The sequence below is a fragment of the Gopherus evgoodei genome, chromosome 8 (assembly GCF_007399415.2).
Source record: "Gopherus evgoodei ecotype Sinaloan lineage chromosome 8, rGopEvg1_v1.p, whole genome shotgun sequence".
NCBI lineage: Eukaryota > Metazoa > Chordata > Testudines > Testudinidae > Gopherus > Gopherus evgoodei.
Window position 1 is genome coordinate 75,869,972 of NC_044329.1, and position 22,379 is coordinate 75,892,350.

General features: G+C 43.1%; 1 protein-coding gene across 2 annotated transcripts in view; it reads left to right on the forward strand.

The window, feature by feature from the left end:
- The first annotated feature begins 7,934 nt into the window (after window positions 1-7,934).
- Window positions 7,935-22,379, forward strand: part of DPYD (dihydropyrimidine dehydrogenase) — a 627,421-nt gene continuing 612,976 nt past the window's right edge. The window contains exons 1-2 of one of the 2 annotated variants that reach the window (XM_030572745.1): window positions 7,935-8,049; window positions 14,443-14,460. In XM_030572745.1, coding sequence (XP_030428605.1) covers window positions 8,011-8,049; window positions 14,443-14,460 — 57 coding nt within the window. In that variant the 5' untranslated portion in view covers window positions 7,935-8,010. The remainder of the gene's footprint in view (window positions 8,050-14,442; window positions 14,461-22,379) is intronic. The other variant, XM_030572746.1, reaches the window with a different exon arrangement.

A 22,379-nucleotide genomic window follows, 5' to 3' on the forward strand; every position in this document is an offset into this window, starting at 1 on the left:
CCTAGAGTAATAACCATGACTTAAGCTGTGGGTAGCAGTTTTAGAGGCTTGAGTAATTCATTAAAAGAATAATTCCTGTGTAAAAAACAGATTATATGTTGCATGGTTTTTATCACAGCCATGTTAGTTGCAATTCCAAACATACTTAGCCTGATACTTCTCTTTTGGGTTAATGATGCACAACAACTTATTAGTTAAATCAAGAATAAGTTAATTAACTGGAAATTTGAACCTGCAATTTTGTGCCTGCAATTTGGCCCATGAAGGCATCAGAACAATATAAATTGTACATAAGGGTTTTACCTTTTTGCTTCTGTTTCCTCTTTCTCCCCAGGCCATACCTTAGGTTTAGAGGGGTAGTGAGCAGGGTTTACTTTTTACCCTACTTCTATTTATGAAGTTACTTTTTTAGATTTATATCAGGTATAGCATTGTCTGAAAGGATGCTGAATCTTATATGTTAATATTTTTAGATTTTTAAAATATATTTAATTAGATATTTTATGGGTCATCAATTCTAACTTCATTCAGCCAAACTTAGGTTAGAAGCAATTTGCTTTACTTGCTTTCCTAACTCTAACCTTCCCCCCCATAAGAAGCTCTTTCTCTTTGGCAACATGTTGGCTACTGACCAAAGAGCCTTTTATGTTTTTCCTGTTAGCTTTTGTGCTGAAGATTACTTAGGAATTACAAATTAAAAGCACAGAGACTGTTGGCCTGCCTGACTACAGGACATTTTCCATGTATTACAAAATACACAATTACAAGGTCCCTAGACCTATAGGGAACTAAGCTTTCTATTTTTTCTGGTAATCGTAGATTTCTTTTTCTTTGGTCCTCCAGTACTTACCATGTTTGATTTACTCTCCTGGAATTTGCCACAAGAAGCTCATGCACTTCCAAAGCAATGTGAGACAGCTTCCTGGGCCGCGACACATGAAACCCTCTGGATGAGGGTGACTAAAAATAGCTTGGCTATGTTCCATTCATATGAAACCTCCTCCATGATCCTTAGTTTGTATTAGTCCCTCCCAAAAGGTAACCCCCTTGCCTAGTTAACTGGCTTCAACAATTTCTCAACTCTGAAAGGCTAAGCAGGCTCTGTCTCTATTAGAGGAGGACATACATCCTGAGTTAAACAGCAGAGGGTTTGGGGATTGCTTCCTCTCTTCCCTTGTCAGCTAGCATGTGGTCTAGTAGCACAGGGGCTATTTACCTTGTTGGGACCTACCAGGTGCTGTGACACCTTGCATGGTTTCTTCATGATGGATGGCTCAAGGTTACAGTCTGGAAGAGCTCTGGGACTTTTGCTAAACTGTGCCAGTCTATTCACAGCTCTGGACAGATTCTAAATTACTGGGGCCTACTGGTGCATAAAATAAAATCGGCTTCCCGCCACTGCAAACTTTGGGTTACTGGGCCCTTTTGCTACTACTTATTCAATTTTAGGTACCATTTACTTATTCTCAATCAGTTCAATTTACTAGGCCCCCCTTTATGTGCATGTATATACCCCCAAACCGCATGGAATCCCCTTCTTGTGAGATGTTGAAGTGAAATGACTAGTCAGTAACAACAAATGATAATGTAACTAGAGTGCAGAGAGGCTGATGTCCCATGTCATCTCACGTGCACGCTCTCACATTAACAATTCCTATTGAGACCTAGAGGTGGGAAGACAGGTGGTGAGTCACAAGGATCCTATCTTGTCTCTGGCATGCCAAGCAAGTCCAAAGCTGAAGATCTTGAGCGCTCTTCCATGGGGAAAGGGAGGGAATAGTGTGTGACCACAGACTATTCCTTCCAGGATACTATAACCTTCCATCTATTACAAAGGTGGGCTGTGTGGGTTTTCTTGTTTGTTTTGTTTTTTCCTTTTTAAAAACTAGAAGTAAAGGAAACAGAAAAGGGGAACAGCAGAAGAGAAAAAGAAGTCTCATACTCTGGAGAATTAGTGTTTGTGACAATCACCAAACTGTAGAGAGACGTGGATTTTAACTTAGATTTTTACCAAAGGTAAGCTAAATCTGTCCTGGGCTTAAGCCACAGGTTGTGGGGTTACCCCTTCGGGGTCCCAGTTCAGACATGAGACTTGTTGCCTGATCCATAAATTGTGCATTAGTTACTTATGAATTCTAATTTAACACTGAGGTTTGATATCTTCTTGTACCAAGATCAGGCCCAGTATTAGAATTACTATTCAGTTGCAGTGTGTGCCATTACAACACTCACACTTTTAAGAACAACCTTCTGTATTTGTAGTAGTTTTATTAATAATAGTTAGTCACAATCACTTCAGCGCAGCAAGGTAGGTAGAAGTAGTACTGAATGTACATCTCAGCATCTATATACTATCTCCATAGCTCAGTGGTTTGCACTGGCCCTTGCTAAAGCTTAGGTTGTGAATTCAATCCTTGAGGGGACCATCTAGGGATCTGAGGCAAAAATCTGTCTGGGGATTGGTCCTGCTTTGAGCTGTGGAGTGGACTAGATGATCTCCTGAGGTCCTTCCAACCCTGATATTCTATGATTCCTTGCAATATTAGCCATTATCTTCCTCATTGTGCAAGAGCTACATCTCTCCACACTCCTAACCACACAGGCTGGGATATAACTTTTATAATGTGTTATGCTGGCGCTGCTATGCCTAATGCATATTCACTAGGGGTTTCTTCCCTTTTGCCTTATTTGTATTTCCCCACCGTACTAAGGGCGGGGTGCTCTTCTCCCAGCCTTTACTAGGCCTTCTACCTCAAGCATATTACAACATGTCAGTTACTACGGCACTGTTGTAGTCAGACATCAGCAGATGTTCCTCACTTATCACAGGGTTAGTCATGTTAGTCTGGATGTGTAAAAGCAGATCATTCCAATCTGCTACAAATAAAAATCTTGTGGCTACATGTTAGGAGTTTAGTTGCTACAGTGTTCTCTTATGAACTGGGGCTATACACTTAACCAGCAGTATGTGAAGGCTTTTGGGCCTTATATCTTGTTTAGCTAAGCCTGTGTTTCTCAAACTGGGGTCTGTGGACCTATGGGGGGTCCTCGAAGGTACCCCAGGGGTCCATGGGCCCTGCTAATCAATTCCTCCCCCTCCCTCTCAGTGCCTCCTGCATGCTAAAAGTCCAACAGTGCAGCAAGGCTAAGTCAGGCTCCCTACCTGGTCCAGCTCTGTGCCACTCCAGGAAGCATCTGGCACGTCTCTGCGTCCCCTGCAGCGAGGGAAACAAGGGAATTCTGTGTGCTACTCCCACCCTGAGTGCCGCCCCTGTTGCTTCCATTGGCTGGGAACTGCAGCCAATAGGAGCAGCAGGGATGGTGCCTGCAGGCATAGGCAGTGCTCGCAGAATTCCCCCCACCTAGGAACTGCTGCTAGAGGGATGTGCTGGTCGCTTTCGGAAGCTGCCAGAGCTAAGTGCCACCTGGCTGGAGCCTGGAACCCACACTCCAACCCCTTACCCCCCCCCCAGAGCCCACACCCCAACTCCCTACCCCAGCCTGGTGAAAGTGACTGAGGGTGGGGGAGAGCGAGTGACAGAGAGAGCGGGGATGGAGTCAGAAGGGATAGGGTCTTGGGAAGGGGCAGGGCAAGGGCTGGATGAGAGTAGGGGTCCCTGAAAAACTTTAAATCAAAATGGGGGTTCTTGGGTTGCTACAGTTTGAGAACTGCTGAGCTAAGCTATTGTCTTACATGCCTCAGGCCTGTAGGCACATTGCTTTAGTGCCTTAACTTATGCCTGTGCCTTATCTAGCATATACCTGCAAGCTATGCAGAGGAGCTAAAAAGCAACAGAAGCTTATTGCTGCATCTGGCAAACAAGAAAATAAATCTACATGGCAAATCTCAAACTCTTCATATGCAAGGACGGGAGAAAATAAAGTAACAGTGTAGGGAGAAACCCTTTTTGCCCCCTAAAAGGCAAACTCTCATGCTTTCAAAGGAGAGAAATGGGGAGAAAGGGATAAATAAGTGACCCAGAGGTGCTATCAGTGTCCAGAAGCTATTTTTATATGCTTTTTACAAAGGGAAAAAAGTCCATCCTTTTTGTAACCTTTGTCCTGAAAGAGACACAGATAAAATCAAGAGCAGTTCCAATTAATATTGGGTGCCTGGATATAAAACTTGCTCATATACCAAGAGGCAGATTGCTTCACTCAAAAACACCAATCACAGAGTTACAAGGAGCCTCCATCCCATTGCATGCCCAAGGCAAATACTGATCACACTGCCCATCTCTCTGCTCTCAAGAAATGCAGAAAAAAAATCCTGACAATATTAGCGGGTCATTTTGTGCTTATTAGGAAGGTTTGCTTAAAAGCTGGTGTCAGGATTGGCTCTCTGTTGGCTGCTAGGGAACTTTCTAATAGGTGCTCATTTCCATGTTTCTATGCAATGGTGGTGTGGCCGTGTGAGAGTGTGAGTGAGGTAATACCGCCAGGGCTGGCTTTACCATGAGGCAGACTGAGGTGGCCACCTCAGGTCTCAGACTGGGGGAGGGTGCCACTAGGACCCAGAGTGTAGAAAATTGTGTCTGCTGCTGGTGCATATGTATTCTCTCTGCTCTAGATGCACAGAGATGGTGGTGTGCTGTGCTGGAGGAAGGAAGGCACAAGAGACATAACAGACTAGAAGAATCTGGCTAGAAATCTGGCATGTCATGAGAAGGCACCAGATCACTAGAGGACATTTCATAGGTGGAAAGAGCTTGAGATGAGACTAAGGTTAAAGGCCATCATAGATGATCAGCATCAAGAGAAGGTTGCATCAGTCTCTTTACTGGCAAAATGTTCTGAAAAGGCTCATTGCCATTGTGAGAATGCTTGCTATCCAAAACCTAGCACTGTATGGCACTTTAGATCAGCTGTATGTGCCAAACAATGGAAACTTCCTTAAACTTCCTCAGCTGATGGCTGAGTTTGATGCTGTATCCAGGAGCATCTAAGAAGAGTCCCCACCCAAGAAATGTACACACATCACTACCTTGGGGGGGGGGGGAATTCAAAATGAGATTATTCAGTTACTAGTAACAAAAGTCAAACAGAAGATTGTGGCAGAGCTGAAGTCTGCAAGATATTACTCTGTCATTCTGGACTGCAACCCTGACATCAGCCATATAGAACAAATGACTTTAATGGTGCGTTTTGTAACAACAACAGAACCTAGTGAAAATGTTCTTGCAGTGATGACTGTCGGAGCATTTTCTAGAACGTATTGACACTGATGATCCTACAGGAGCTGCTATGACAAACGTGCTTCTTAAAAAGTTGGAAGATACAGGAATTGCGATAGCTGACATGAGAGGTCAGGGTTACGATAATGGTGCCAACATGAGAGGAAAGAACAGAGGAGTGCAGACACGGATCCGAGAGTTAAACTCTTCAGCTTTTTTTTCTTTTTTTTTTGTCCCATGTAGTTCTCATTCATTGAACTTGGTGGTCAGTGATGCAGCATTCTCTCTCTCACTGAAACCACTGAATGCCGCACCATGGGAAAGTCGAGTGGAACATCATTTTGGGAAGATAGTTGCTATTATGGAGGATAAAGCTATGGCAGGAACTGTTCGTGGGAGAACAGTGGCAGAGGGAAATGGAATCACCAGAAACATACATAACTTCAAATTTCTGCGTGGCTTAGTGTTGTGGCGTGACATACTTGTCGTGGAAAATCGACCACATGGTTGATTTTGGATCAGACAGCCTGAGGCACCTTTATTGCTATAACAAGACTACTAGATTACAAGTATGCATACAGGGAGAGACAGCATAACCCCACGCAAGAGGTAGGCTGCTCTGCCCTTTACAATTTTCATCAAGCTCATAAAGGTTAAAACTGCAAAAATATCACACATAAGCATGCCCATATTTGGGTTAATATTGCTAACACTGCAAATTAAGATTAATATTTTACCGTAACTGGCATAAAATATTGCAAATCAGCAAGCTATTTCAACATGTTTCATGTGTACCGTATCTGGTATAAAATATTGCAAAGCAGCAAGCTATTTCAACATGTTTCATGTGTTCTGGCAGTGATTGCCCTGGTCATTCTGTAACCCCTCCTTACAGTTAGCTAAGTAAGCAATATTTGCCATACTATACTTGCCTAAAGCTGAGCTGGCCCTCAAGAGACCTCCTGCCCTCCTCCCAGTTCCTCTTTTGGCAGTGTGTCATACCCCATTTCTTCATATCTAGTTTCTTTACAACCCAGTTTCTTCATGCCCCAGTACTCAGTATGCTGATAAACAATTTTAGCAGAAGTTTGTAACTCTTGCTTTTATTCAGCATAGCTTTGTGCTAAAGGCTTTGGGCCTGAAACGTCGAGGGGGTATAGATTATTCTTATTCTGAAACTCTGAATGAACAAGGGGGGGGGCTATTTTCCCTATCATACTGTTTGAAATAAATGTTGTAAGCAAGAGAATCCAAGGTGTTGACCTTGATATATGTGGAGCAATGGAAAAACTGGACAAAGCAAAGTCCTACCTACAGTCTTACCAGTCAGATGAGGGATTTCAAAATGTTCTGAAGAGTGCACAGAAGTTGGCAGAGGAACTTCACATTGAAGCTATTTTCCCATCCATTCAAGAATACAAGAGTCACCGAAAGAAGAAGACGTTTTGATTACAAGGCACGGGATAATCCCATAAGAGACCCCAAACAACAATTCAAAGTTAAATTCTTTAACCAGATGCTAGATTGTGCAATACAGTCAGTTGAAGAACGTTTCATGCAGCTTAGGGAACACAGCAGTATATTTGGGATATTCTGTGATATTTCAGACCTCCTCACAATACTTGAAGAAGACCTAGACTAGCAATGCCGGGCACTGGAGACAGTATTGACACACGATGACCCGTGTGATATTGGTGCGAGTGATTTAGGTGATGAACTGAAAGCCCTTTTAAGATATATTTCAGCAGGATCAACTCCAAAGGCTGTTCTGGAATACATGTGCACAAATAAGACGACCATCCTCTTTCCAAATGCTTTTGTTGCTCTGCGCATACTTCTAACACTTCCTGTAACAGTTGCCAGTGGAGAACACAGCTTCTCCAAGCTGGTTAATAAAAACACATCTAGCCTCCACAATGACACAGGAAAGGCTGGTTGGCCTTGCACCCATCTCAGTAGAGCATGAGCTGGCCCAGACTGTGGACCTTCAGCAGGGAGCAGGTCAAATCTTTGCAAGCAAGAAGGCACAGAAAGCACCACTTTGGCATTTTTATCTTTTTGAATAATCAGTGTTTACTTATGCAGACAGGAGAAGTTACATTTGATGTTAGGGCATTTGAAAGTTAGGTGTTACATAAAATTTTTGAACAAGGCATTCTAAGTTGTTAGTTCTCCTTTATTGGGGTAGGTAGCAAAGCAGTACCATGAGAGGAATAGAACAGCAAGAAGGCAGCATTGAAACCTTTTAAAGTTTTGGCCCAAGCGAGGGGACATGGAGGCGTCATTTAAGCTCCTCACCTCAGGTGCCAAAATGTGGGCCCCAGCCCTGAATACCACTGACAAGGGGCCACCACAAGCCATTACCTTGTGCGCTCATTTCAAGACACAGCCTCTACCTACAAGTTTCTCTTGCTCTTTGGCAGGGAAAACGACCCTTATTCGCCCTGAATAAGCCCGGGCGAAGGTTGTTTACATAAACCCACGTGTAGCTGAGGGACTAGAGGCTCCGGAAACTAACTCCCAGCGAGCAATCCCGCTCATTAGCGGCAGGTGTAGGAGCCTCCGGGAGCGAACACGAAGGGGATTCTGTGCCCCGCGTCCCTTGCCCTGGCTTGGGCCGCTTGCGCGGCGCTCTCGGTTTCATTGAACAGCCGACTGCTCAGTACGGCACAGGCGCTGCGCCCCCCACGCTCTCCCGCAGCTACAGGGCGAGGGAGAGGCAGCGGCTGCAGCTGCAGCCAGCGGAGCCGGGAGCCCGCCCCCGGGGCGGTGCTGGGCCCGCCCGCCGCTAGCCCCGCTCTGCTCAGTCGGGAGCCCTGCGGCGGAGGGTGACACCATGGCTCGCGTGCTCAGCCGGGACCCGGTGGACATTGAGGTACCCGCGTGGGGTGGGGCTGTGCACAGGCAGGGCCGCCCCCCGAAGTTGGAGCCAGAAAGCCGGCGGTTCCTGCTGCACTGAAGGGGTAGCGCAAAATCCAGGGCCCACTCAGTGCATTGCTCTGGGCGGCCATGGCGGTACACTACACACCCCGCTCGCCCGGGCGTAGTGGAGCCGGGGGTGGGGGTCATGAGCACTGACAAGGGGCGAGCCCGGTCTCCGGGCCCGAGCAATGGAAAGAGTCCCGTACCCGGAGCTGAGCCGCTGCTGTCTAGTAAGTCAGGGCCCCTCTTTGTCCTCTTCTCCCCTCCCCTTGGGGAAGGGCTGGTCTAGGGTGACGCAGCTGGCCCGGCAGCTCTCAGACTGGGGAGAGTTCACATCAGGAGTAACACTGGCGAAAGTGGAGTGTGGAAATGTCAGCCCTCGTGGAAACGGGCTGGCCAGTGAGTGGTGCAGCGAACACCTCAGCCCTCTTCCCTAGTGAGTGACCAGACAGCAAGTGTGAAGAATCGTGGGGGAGGTGAAGGGAAGGGTGAGAGGCACCTATATAAGACAGACCCAATTATCCGGACTGTTCCTATAAAATCGGGACATCTGGTCACCCCCTTTCTTGCCAGATGTGAGGGGTGACACAGGTGGGCATCTCAGCTGTGGCTCATGGTGAATGAAGCAAGGGAAGAAGGGGGAAAGAAGTTAGGGGAAGAAGTTGGAAATTCAGAATGGTATTTTCACAGATCCAACCCCCGCCCCTTTCTTCTTTCCCTTTTCTCCACCTCCCCCGCGCATCCTAGTCCCATTTCAATTTTCCCTTTTCATATTTTGTTCTTCGCCCTCAAACAAAGGAAAGACTGTTCCAAAACACCTTATGTCAGTAGTAAGCAACTTCCCCATGGTCCTCAACTGAATTCTTTCCTTTGGAGACTAGAACTGCAGGAACACCTTCCCTTTCCTTCCTTGTCTCGTCTTTTGCAGTGAAGACTTTAAAGAAGTTCCCAATCTTTCCTTTCTGTCTTTATGTACAGGAGCCCAGCGTCTGAGGATCTGTAGGAAGCTCTTCAGTAGGACTGGATTATTTTGGATCACTCACTGCACTCTCCAGAAGGTCCTGCTATGCTGCATCTGGGCATCCCAATAGACCCAAAATAGTCATGAAGCTGTGAGAGCTTGGCAGGGAGACATGGACTCTCAAGCTTCTCTTCCTTCCACCCTCCTTTTAGAAAACTGAACTGATCCATAGATCTCATTGGCAGTCCAGTTAGTAGAAATATTTCATGAGGTACTGAGTGGGGCTACAGGTGTGGCTCCCATTCTGTAAATCTCCTTCCACGACCTACTCCCAATCAAAAAGGGCTCTCTTTAACTGTTGCCCAAAGTTCAGTATGATTTGCTGTGCTATGGGTTGGTCTGGGAGCTTTTGATCTGGTCCTGAGATTGACCCTCTCCCTCAACTCATAAACCTTGATTCTGGAGTAAATCGAGTTTAATGGAGCATGATCTGTCTATAGTTACATTTGTGCAACACTACAGACTTAAGCAGAGGTTGCATGGGTGCAACCAAAGGCATTTTTTTTGGCCCAATGCACATTGAAACTGGCATTATTGTAGATTCCAAGGCCAGAAGGACCCTTGTGATCATCTAGTCTGGCCTTCTGTATAACACTGTCTATAGAACCGTCCCCAAATAATTCTTATAAAAACATCCAATCTTGATTTAAAAATTGTCAGTGATAGAGAATCCACCACAACCCTTGGTGACTTGTTCCCATGGTTAATTATCCTCACTGTGGTGGTTTTTTTTTTTTTTTTAGTCCTTATTTCCAGTCTGAATTTGTCTAACTTCAGCTTCCAGCCATTGCATCTTGTTACAAGCTTCTCTGCTAGACTGACGAGACCACCCATTAAATATTTGTTCCCTGTGTAGGTACTTACAGACTATGATCAAATAGCCCTGTAACCTTCTCTTTGTTAAGCTAAATAGATAGACTGAAGGAGCTCAATCACTATAAGGCATGTTTTCTTATCCTTGAATTATTCTTATGGCTCTTGTCTCTCCAAGTTATCAATATTCTTCTTGAATTGTGGACACCAGAACTGCTTCAACTGCTTGGAGGATTTACTAAAGTATTCAGTTGATCCCATTCCATTTTCAGGTTTTAAAATCTCACATTTTTCAGCTTGACATGCCGATTCACAGGATGATATTTTAGGATTGAAAATATTGGTTATAGAGGGAATGACTTCATGGCTCATCAAGGGATCAATAATAATATAGAGATTGCCACCTCCAGGTCATTGGTGGAGATCCGCTGTCAGATCAGTAGTGACTAGATGTTATCAAACAGCAATTCACAGACCTTGTTGGAGTGCGGCTTTTATGTTCAGCACATTTCCTAGCTAAATTGGTATTTGGATCATAGTCCCTACCACTGCCCACAAGGGCTGTCGACAGTCTCAATAGAGGTGAAGCACTTAGCTGGCCTGGAGAATGAACTGTTAGAAGCCGTCCTTCTAGAACATCATGGAAGCATATTATCATTAACTTAGAAGTACCCATGCCAGAGCAGTCAATATACTGTTCTTCAAAAGCACCAATGTTTGCTTTTATATTATAACAACAAAAAAGAAAAAGTTGGAAATTGTAGCAGAATAAGCTTTGCAGTACTAAGTCTTTAATCACTCTCCTGATCCAAAAACTTCCCACATCTTGCATTTTGTTTCACATTGTTTTGAAAAATGAGACTCCGAAGTAGAAAATATAAACTTTAGTTTTTGTTTGTTGTTTGGTTTTGTTTTTTTAAGTACTCAGATCAGTCAGGCAAGAAAGGTAATCTCTTTAGTAAAATGAATTGTCTTTGAGTGTCTTGAGTGATTGAAATCCCTTAAGACCCTGATGTCATGGGTCAAATGTGGCCTCTCCTCACCCCTTTCCCTGTATTAAGTGGTCCATAAAAGATGCATGTACCAAATTTTACGTTTCAAACTCAATGGAAACAAAGAAATGTATGGTCAGTAACCTCATAAAAGAGTCTATTATCAGGGCCAACCTAGACCAAATGGTGTCCCAGGCAAGGAGCCTCTTAGGCGCCCTCTCATTTGTTAAACTTTGAATAACTTGGTTTCTATTGCATTTGTAGCTCATTTCACAACTTTGATGCATGATTTGCATGAATGATTTATCTCTGTCATATAAGACAATAAATTTGCATGCTAAGATCTGTAAATCTGTATTTTATTCATGCCATATATAAGCAAATAAAAAATATTTTTTCCTCTAAGTCATAGAAACTTTAATTTTAAAAATAACTGAAATGTACTAACATCAAGAAATTGAACTGTCCTCAAACATTATTTAAGTATAACAAAAGAAGTAACAGCATTTCTTTCTTATTGTTGCATAGATAATGGTTCAATAGATATCTCAGGTGTCTCATTAAATATGTACTTTATTAGTTGCTACTTACACTCTTTATGTCTTAAAACACAAGTACACTTTCACAGTTACACAATGAAACAAGGTTCACAGATGGGCTCTTACTTCACATCAGTTCGTTCTTATATCTCACTGACTGTTTGGTACATCCTGCCCCTTATACACCTGCGAGGACTTGGCTGACAACATTCTAGGAGGTTTAAGGAAAATGTAGTTCTCAGAACTCTGGAAGTTTCCACAACATTCTACAAAGGTCCAGAACATTCTAGGAGGTTTATGAAAAATGAATACCTGAAACATGTTATTTCAACTATTCTGTTTTCCCTTTTGTTGCTGACAACAAAAACAACACCCTGAGGTACCTCCTCTCCAAGTCCAGCACCCCAGGCAGTTGCCTGAGTTAACCTGCCTCTAAATCCAACCCTGTCTATTATATTACAATTTTGTGAGTCATGCTAAGAACAATACAGTCAAAATGAAATGATAGGCTGAAATGTGTAGGAGCCCTTCTCTGCAGGTTCTTTGAGCTCAAGGTTAGAGATTCTGCAAGGGTAAATTGGTTGAATCCCTGGTGAAAGAGGGAGTGCATCCATTCCTCTCCTGCCCAATGCCCATACTATCTTTGCATATCTCACTCAACTTCATTGGATCTCTCACCTTCACAAAATTATGTAATTAATGTTCCAGTTTTCCTCTGACCAACCAGTGCTCCCCAGAGGCATGTTATCTCCATAGAATTGTGAGAGTGCCGTCTCCCTCATTTCAGTCCCTGATATTGGGACTAGTGTTCATAGAGGCGTGTGTATGGAAAACTATGTTTATCATACAAGAGATAAACACTACCCTCTGTCAAAGCAGACACATTTACCGAAGTTAATAACACAATGCTAAATAATAACAGCAGGCACCCCGCCCCCCACGATACACACAATAAAAAGTCCACCCAAGAGTTCTGAAGGAACTCAAATGTTAAATTGCAGAACTGTAGTCTGTAGCCTGTTGTTTTAACCAGCTTCTGCACCAAATGACTGGAGGATAGCTAATGTGACGCTAATTTTTAAGAAGAGCTCTAGAGGTGATCCCAGTAATTACAGGCCGGTAAGCCTGACTTCAGTACCAGGCAAACTGGTTGAAACTATAGTGAAGAGCAAAATTGTCAGACACGTAGATGAACATAATTTGTTGGGGAAGAGTCAACATGGTTTTTCTAAAGGAAAAACATGCCTCACCAATCTGTTAGAGGTCTTTGAGAGGTTCAATAAGCACATGGACAAGAGGGATCCAATGGATATAGTGTACTTAAATTTTCAGAAATCCTTTGACAGGGTCCCTCACCAAAGGCTCTTAAGCAATGTAAGTAGTCATGAGATAAGAGGGAAGGTCCTCTGGATTGGTAACTGGTTAAAAGATAGGAAACAAAGGGTAGGAATAAATGGTCACTGTTCAGAATGGCGAGAGGTGAGAAGTGATGAGACCCCAGGGATTTGTACTGGGACCAGTCCTATTCACCATATTCATAAATGATCTGGAAAGGGGTAAACAGTGACATTACAATATTTGCAGATGATACAAAACTACTCAAGATAGTTACATCCCAGGCAGTCTGCAAAGAGCTGCAAAGGGATCTCTCAAAACTGGGCAACAAAATGGCAGATGAAATTCAGTGCTGATAAATGCAAAGTAATACACATTGGAAAATATAATCCTAATTATACATATAAAATGATGGGGTCTAAATTAGCTGTTAGCACTCAAGAAAGAGATCTTGGTGTCATTGTGGACAGTTCTCTGAAAATATCGACTCAATGTGCAGCGACAATCAAAAAGGCAAACAGCATGTCAGGAATCATTATGAAAGGGATAGAGAAGAAGACAGAAAATATCATATTGCCTCTATATAAATCCATGGTATACCCACATCTTGAATAATGTGTGCAAATTTGGTCGCCTCATATGAAAAAAGATATAGTGGAATTGGAAAAGGTTCGGAAAAGGTTCAGAAAAGGGCAACAAAAATGATTAGGGGTATGGAATGGTTTCTGTATAAGGAGAGATTAATAAGACTGTGACTTTTTAGCTTGGAAAAGAGATGACTAAGAGGGGATATGATTGAGGTCTATAAAATCATGACTGGTGTGGAGAAAGTAAATAAGAAAGTGTTATTTACTGCTTCTCATAAGAACTAGGGGCCACCAAATGAAATTAATAGGCAGCAGGTTTAAAACAAACAAAATGAAGTATTTCTTCACACAATGCAGTCAATCTGTGGAACTCTTTGCCAGAGGATGTTGTGAAGGCCAAGACTATAACAAGGTTCAAAAAAGAACTAGATAAATTCATGGAGGATAGGTCCATCAATGGCTATTAGTTAAGACGGGAAGAGATGGTGTCCCTAGCCTGTGTTTTCCAGAAGCTGGGAATGAGCGATAGGGAATGGATCACTTAATGATTAGCTGTTCTGTTCATTCCCTGTGGGGCACCTGACATTGGCCACTGTCGAAAGACAGGATCCTGGCCTAGCTGGACCTTTGATCTGACCCAGCATGGCCGTTCTTATGTTCTTAAAACACAACTTGCTCCTCAGAATCAAATTTGGTTGTGATTCTGTCAGAGAGAGAGAGAGAGAGAAAATAAGGGCCATTCACAGGGCTTTTCTTCCTAGTGGGTAGTCTGCTATCTACTTGTTGGAGCCAGGCTTTGCAGTGGTGATTCTTGGCTGGAGGATGAGATGAATGCCTAGAATACTCTCATAGCTATTTCCTAATATCCATACTGATGTCTGACTTCTGGAAATGAGCTGAAAGGTCTGAAGGGCTAAAACTCTGATTTGATCATGCTTTAAAGTGGCTACCTGGAATTATCTGCTCATGTAAGCATGTAAACTTTTGGTATTTGCATATATAATATACTGTGCATTAATAGCACTGAAACTATCTGTTTTAAACTTTCCTTTTATTTAGTTTCATCAGCCAGAGATGGTAAGTATGTGATGCATTTCTTTCCCTCATAAGTCTTTTTTTCATTCAGTATACATGTAACCTATCCTTGGCTTCATTTGTCTTACTGTTAATACTAATAAGACGTCTGTGTTTATTACATCATCATGTTTTATTTCTTGCTGCACTTTGATTTTTTGATTTATGTCCCTGTCTCTGGGTTAGCCCATGTATATGATAAAATGAATAACCTGTCATTTCCAAGGTACTTTTGAAAGATGCCCCAGACTGTCAAATTTTTTGGCATTTTTCCTCTTGTCACAGATAGTTTGCCTTCTTCCATGTTGACACATTTAATTAAGTCCTTGATCCAGGCTGACCTGTGGAGAGTCTTCTCACCCATAGTAATGCAATCCATTTTGGCCAGCAGTACTGTGTGTATGTAGTACATGTGCAAAGTGCAACGGGCCAGATTTTGCCTAATATGCACAGACCAGTACTAAGGGTACTGTGGAGTTTCCCAGAGCTACTTGGTTAACAGCAGACGTGTGAGCTGTGCTCATTCAGGGCTGCAGCCTGCACTGTTTTTTGAAGGCTGGTGTGAAGGGAGAATGAGGTCTGAATCAGCACAGGGAACAATTAATGCACTCAGTACTCAACGACTACAGTTGTGGCTAGCTCCAATATAGAGGGAAGGAGTGGTACTTCTTGTGCCATGCTCCTGGTTGTGTGTGCACAGTACAGAGTGCCCTCTGCCCCTCACCTCTTTGTTTCATTTTACAGCCTGGTGTATGCAATACAAAGCAGCAGACCAGCTGAGCTGGCTGAAATTATGCTCTTCTCTGGTGCTGTGTGTGTACTGGGTACTGCAAAGTGCAGTTTATGAAAGAGTGCTGCAAATTTCACTTTGTAGGTCCATAGCTCCCAGAGCACAATGGACTGGAGCGGTGAGAAGGGGCATTAAAGAAAAGAGGTTGCTAAAAAACAAAGCACTGTAATACAGTATCCTTTAAGGGAGAAGTAGGCCAAATGTTGGGAGATGGAGGCATAGTGTGAAAACATAGGAAAGCTGGATTCAGATAATACAAAAAGGGAGCCCTGTTGTCCTGAATGTCCTTTTCTTGCTCTTAAAAACATGGCAAAGATTATGTAAATAAATGTATGCAATTGGCTACCTTTGATCCAGACTGGTTGATTTTTTCTTAATTCCAAAAAGCTTCTGTTGTTGCGACATCTGTGAATGATTAAAATACCTGCTATTGCTTGAAGTGGTAAAATACCACTTTAATTTGTAGTGTTGTTTCGAAGTTACGGCTTCAAATTACTTGTAGTTCTGAGCAGACAGGGAACACTGTTCCCATATAATTAACCATATCTATCTAAGATCATGTGATGAATGATCAGTAAGGAAATGAAATTTTCTGTTTACCCATTTTGCTTTATGGGTTCCCATTTAGAGGTGTTTTGTTTTGTTTTTTTAGTGTAGTAAACTCTTAGCTGAAGAGAACAATAATTATAGTGTGATTAGTAAAAGATCAGGCAAGATTATAGTCCACATTTGTCCTTCCCATTTTGAAAGAGTTCTTTAAAAAACTTATTAGGGGACTCAAAGGGGTCATTTAAAATTGTTGGATGCCAAGGAATTTTATTTAAAAACTGACTAAAAATATTTAGTCCAGAGAAACAAGAAATGGGAGGCCAGCTCTTACTAATTGTTTCTCTTATTGCCAATTCAGGAGTGTGACTCCCACTATTTTAGTCACAGGGATTCTTTTACATACATACTTTGGAGGACACCCTTCTTTGAGACCCAGCAAAATAATCACAAATTATTAACCATGGGTATTTTATTATTAAAGAAAGGAAAAGAAAACATTAAACAAAACAACACTAATGACAGAACACAATGATAAACAGTGACTTCTGTTACAATTGCTTCTATATGTGTCTGTGAGGAGTTTTTAACAGTGATTACACGCTTGAGAGTAGAACTGCCTTTTGGGGGGAGGCACTTTTCTCTTGGTTAGTTCAGACCAAGGTCATCTTTCCCCAAATTATTGTGAATGCAGCTGTAACATTGGGGGTGCCCAGAACTGTGAGCCATTGTTACCTCTGTGCCTCAACAAATGAGCCTTGCTAGAGATTTGTGTGTGTGTGAGTGCCACACCACACCAGTCTGTCACAGACAGGTGCAGTGGCACAGGAGCGAGCAAACAGAGCTGTAAACAGAGGAGTTTGAGTGGGAGTTTGCAAGGGGAGTTTGGGAGGAAGACTAAGAGAACCAGGCAGAGGAACAGACAGGCTAGTGAAGGGAGTGTGTGGTGTTCTGGCAGTGTTGTGGTGCTCTCCGGGGGATTGTTTTGCTGTGGGTGGTGGTGTTTTGGTTTGTTTTGTTTTTCCTGGACTTACAGGACTTAGGTGGGAAGGCTATGACAGATACAGAGGCAGCAGTGGTAGTTACCCAAGCAGTGGATGACACAGTGAAGATGACTGGAAGCTGTGGTATGTACATGATCCTGGAGGGGGTACCTGAAAATAATTTCGTCTGCATGAAGTGTCACCTGATAGAGCTGATGGAATAAAAGATCTGAGGACTGGAGATGCAGGTGGAAACTCTGGTTGAGTTTTGAAGGGGGTTCGAGCAGATGATGGAGCAAAGACATGAGGAGGCTGAAGGGAAAAGCTCAGACTTGCACGTGAAAGCAGAACCAAAGAATTCTGGGGGGAGACTGCTATGTGAGGAAAGTGGGCAGTGGAAGTATGTGACTAAGAGAACCAGGCAGAGGAAAAGACAGGCTAGTGAAGGAGAAATAGAGCTCAGGAACAGGTTTGAGGAGTTGGAAAATGAAGAAGGGGCACAGTAGGTGGTCACTGAAGGTGGGAGGGCAAAGAAGAAGAGAAGAGCAGCTAGTTCTGTAGGAAGAGGGGAAGAATCAATGGAGACAACACCGAATATGAGCCCCAGGAAGATACAGGATGGGTTGCAGAGGATTGCAAGGGAGAATAGGAATCGAGAAGACTTGCAGTCAGAGGAACAGGGGATAGACTGGAGAAGTGCACCATCACCAGGAAAGGGCAGGTCTACATGATTGGGGACTCCTTACTGAGAACAGACAAGCCTGTAACTAGAGCTGATACAGAGAACAGAAGGGTGTGCTGTCTGCCGGGTGCTAAGATATGGAATGTGGACCTGAGGCTGAAGAGGATCCTAATAGGAGCTGGAAAGAATCCACTGATTGTCCTTCATTTGGGAACAAATGATACGGCTAGATTCTCACTGGAATGTATCAAGGGAGACTATGCTAGGCTGGGGAAGACGCTTAAGGAAATCGAGCCTCAGGTGATCTTCAGTAGGATTCTGCCTGTTCCTAGAGAAGGGCAACAAAGGTGTGACAAGATTATGATGATCAACAAATGGCTCAGGCAATGGTGCTATAAGGAGGGCTTTGGGATGTATGGCCACTGGGAAGCATTCATGGACAGAGGACTGTTCTCTCGGGATAGACCTCACCTGAGTGGGGGGGGGGGGGAATAGACTTCTAGAATGGAGGCTGGCACAACTGATGAAGAGAGCTTTAAACTAGGAATTTGGGGGATATGGTTGGGAGATGTCCAGGTAATCTCCACACCAGATTTTAACATTGAGAGGGAAGAAAACGAAGTAAGAAAGGATACAGCCATGGGTAGGAGAATGGACATAAGGAGGAAGGGTAGTGTAGATACCATTCTAGTAGGTGATACTGGCAGTAGAATGTCTGTGCCTAATTGGGTAAAGAATGTGAGTGAAGCCAAACAGCAAAAATTAAGATGTTTGAACACCAATGTGCGAAGTCCAGGTAACAAAATGGAGGAACTAGAGTTACTGGTTCAGGAAGTGAAACCAGAAATTATAGTGATAACAGAAACATGGTGGAATAGTAATCATGAAGGGAGTACAGGTATTAAGGGGTATGTGCTGTTTAGGAAAGACAGAAATAAAGGCAAAGGTAGTGGAATAGCATTGTATATCAATGATGAGGTAGACTGTAAAGAAATAAGAAGCGATGGAATGGATAAGACAGAATCTGGGCAAAAAACACATTGTGGAAGAAAGCTACTAGAGCCTCCCCTGGGATAGTGTTTGGGGTGTGCTATAGACAACCAGGATCTGATTTGAATATGGGAAGAGACTTCTTTAATGTTTTGAATGAAGTAAATGCTAATGGGAATTTGTGTGATCATGGGAGACTTTAACTTCCCAGATATACACTGAAGGACAAGTGCTAGTGATAATAATAGGGCTCAGATTTTCCTGGATGCAATAGCTGATGGATTCCTTCACCAAGTAGTTGCTGAACTAACAAGAGGGGATGTCATTTTAGATTTGGTATTGGTGAGTAGTGAAGACCTCATAGAAAAAATGGTTGTAGGGGACAACCTTGGTTCGAACGATCATGAGATAATTCAGTTCAAACTACATGGAAGGGTAAACAAAAACAGATCAGTGACAAGGGTTTTTTATTTCAAAAGGGCTAACTTTAAAAAATTAAGGAAATTAGTTAGGGAAGTGAATTGGAATGAAGAACTTGTGGATCGAAAGGTGGAGGAGGCCTGGAATTACTTCAAGTCAAAGTTGCAGAAACTATCAGAAGCCTGCATCCCAAGAAAGGGACAAAAATTCATAGGCAGGAGTTTTAGACCAAGCTGGATGAGCAAGCATCTCAGGTGATTCAGAAAAAGCAGAAACCCTACAAGGAGTGGAATATAGGAGGGATCAGCAAGGAAAGTTACCTTATTGAGGTCAGAATATGTACGGATAAAGTGAGAAAGACCAAAAGCCTAGTAGAATTGGACCTTGCAAAGAGAATTAAAACCAGTCGTAAAAGGTTCTATAGCCATATAGATAAGAAGAAAACAAAGAAAGAAGTGGGACCGCTAAACACTGAGGATGGAGTGGAGATTAAGGATAACGTAGGCATGGCCCAATATCTAAACAAATACTTTGCCTCAGTCTTTAATGAGGCTAACGAGGAGCTTAGGGATAATGGCAGGATGACAAATGGGAACGAGGATATGGAGGTAGATATTACCACATCCGAGGTAGAAGCCAAACTCGAACAGCTTAATGGGACTAAATCGGGGGGCCTAGATAATCTTCATCCAAGAATATTAAAGGAACTGGCACATGAAATTGCAAGCCCATTAGCAAAAAATTTTAACGAATCTGTAAACTCAGGGGTTGTACCATATGACTGTAGAATTGCTAACATACACCTCTACCCTGATATAACGCAGTCGTGGGGAGCCAAAAATCCCTACTGCGTTATAGGTGAAATGCTGTTATATGGGGGTAGCAGTGGCAGGGCTGCAGTGGTGATTTAGAGAGCCTGGGGGGAGCCCCAGGCCCTTTAAGTTGCCGGCAGAGCCCCGCTGCTGCAGTCCTGGGGTAGTGGCGGCAGGGCTCCAGGGGTGGTTTAAAGGGCCCAGGGCTCCCCATAGCAGCTGGAGCCCTGGGGTCTTTAAATCGCCGGTGAGCCCTGCTGCCACAGTTCCAGGGTAGGAGTGGTAGGGCTCCAGCAGTGATTTAAAGGGCTCAGGGCTCCCCGCAGCTCCTGGAACCCTGGATCCTTTAAAATGCTGCCAAAGCCCCGCTGCTACTACACGATATCCAAACTCATGTTATATCGGGTTGTGTTATAGCAGGTTAGAGGTGTAGTTCCTATTTTTAAGAAGGGGAAAAAGGGTGATCCAGGTAACTACAGGCCTGTCAGTTTGACATCTGTAGTATTCAAGGTCTTGGAAAAAATTTTTGAAGGAGAAATAGTTAAGGACATTGAAGTCAATGGTAATTGGGACAAAATATAACATGATTTTACAAAAGATAGGTCATGGCAAACCAACCTGATCTCCTTCTTTGAGAAGGTAACAGATTTTTTAGATAAAGGAAATACAGTGGATCTAATTTACCTCGATTTCAATAAGGCATTTGATACTGTTCCACATGGGGAATTATTAGTTAAATTGGAAAAGATGGGGATCGATATGAAGATTGAAAGGTGGATAAGGAACTGATTAAAGGGAGACTACAATGGGCATGCTGAAAGGCAAACTCTCAGGCTGAAGAGAGGTTACTAGTGGAGTTCCTCAGGGATCGGTTTTGGGACAAATTTTATTTAATCTTTTTATTACTGACCTTGGCAAAAAAAGTGGGAATGTGCTAATAAATTTTGTGGATGACACCAAGCTGGAAGGTATTGCTAACACAGAGAAGGACTGGGATATCAAGCAGGAAGATCTGGATGACTTTGTAAACTGGAGTAATAGTAATAGGATGAAATTTAATAGTGAAAAGTGCAAGGTCATGCATTTAGGGATTAATAACAAGAATTTTTGATATAAACTGGGGATTCATCAGTTAGAAGTAACAGAGGATGAGAAGGATCTTGGAGTATTGGTTGATCACAGGATGATTATGAGCTGCCAATGTGATATGGCTGTGAAAAAAGCTAATGTAGTCTTGGGATGCATTAGGCGAGGTATTTCCAGTAGAGATAAGACACTGGTGAGACCTAATCTAGAATATTGTGTTCAGTTCTGGTCTCCCATGTTTAAGAAGGATGAATTCAGACTGGAACAGGTACAGAGAAGGGCTACTAGGATGATCTGAGGAATGGAAACCTGTCTTATGAAAGGAGACTCAAAGAGCTTGGCTTGTTTAGCCTAACCAAAAGAAGGCTGAGGGGAGATGTGATTGCTCTCTATAAATATATCAGAGGGATAAATACCAGGGAGGGAGAGGAATTATTTAAGCTTAGTACCAATGTGGACACAAGAACAAATGGATATAAACTGGCCATCAGGAAGTTTAGACTTGAAATTAGATGGTTTCTAACCATCAGAGGAGTGAAGTTCTGGAACAGCCTTTGAAGGGGACCAGTGGGGGCAAAAGACATATCTGGCTTCAAGATTAAGCTTGATAAGTTTATGGAGGGGATGGTATAATGGGGTAGCCTAATTTTCGCAATTAATTGATCTTTGTCTATTAGCAGTAAATATGCCCAGTAGCCTGTAATGGGTGTTAAATGGGCTGGGATCTGAGTTACTACAGAGAATTCTTTCCTGGGTGTTGGCTGATGAGTCTTGCCCACATGCTCAGGGTTTAGCTGATCACCATATTTGAGGTTGGGAAGGAATTTTCCTCCAGGGCAGATTCTCATAGACTCAAGGACTGGAAGGGACCTCGAGAGGTCATCGAGTCCAGTCCCCTGCCCTCATGGCAGGACCAAATACTGTCTAGACCATCCCTAATAGATAAAAGCTGTAGAACAAGGCATCACTGGGAATTGAACCCAGGGCCTCCTGTTTACAAGGCAGGTGCTTTAGCAAGCTAAGCCATGGCAGAGGCCCTGGGGGTTTTTCGCCTTCCTCTGTAGAGTGGTCACTTGCTTGAGGATTCTCTGCACCTTGAAGTCTTTAAACTATGATTTGAGGATTTCAGTGGCTCAGACATAGGTCTGAGGTTTGTTGTGGGAGTGAGTGGGTGAGATTGTGCAGGAGGTCAGACTAAACAATCATATTGGTCCCTTCTGACCTTAAAGTCTATGAGTCTTTTTCACCAGCAAACAGGCTGTGCTGGCCAAAATCTCACTTAGTAGGTAACAATCTGAACTCCAGCCCCGGAGCTCCCCAGATACATTTCTCTGCAATGTTCATTCAGAGAAGATACTAAGTTTGTTGCTCTTTTGAAGAGTTACATCAGCTTATTTACATAACAAAGGTGAATACACCTTGCTCTTCAAGCACAGTACTGAGATGATTTATAGTAAAAATAAAACAAGTTTATTAACAAGAGGACATAGGTTAAGTGATACCAAGTATCAGTGATCAAAATAGAAATGGTTATAATCAAATAAAAGTGAAACACACCTGAAAGAATAAAACTTGATCTAGCAAGATACAGTTTCTGTTCAAGATGGTTTTCT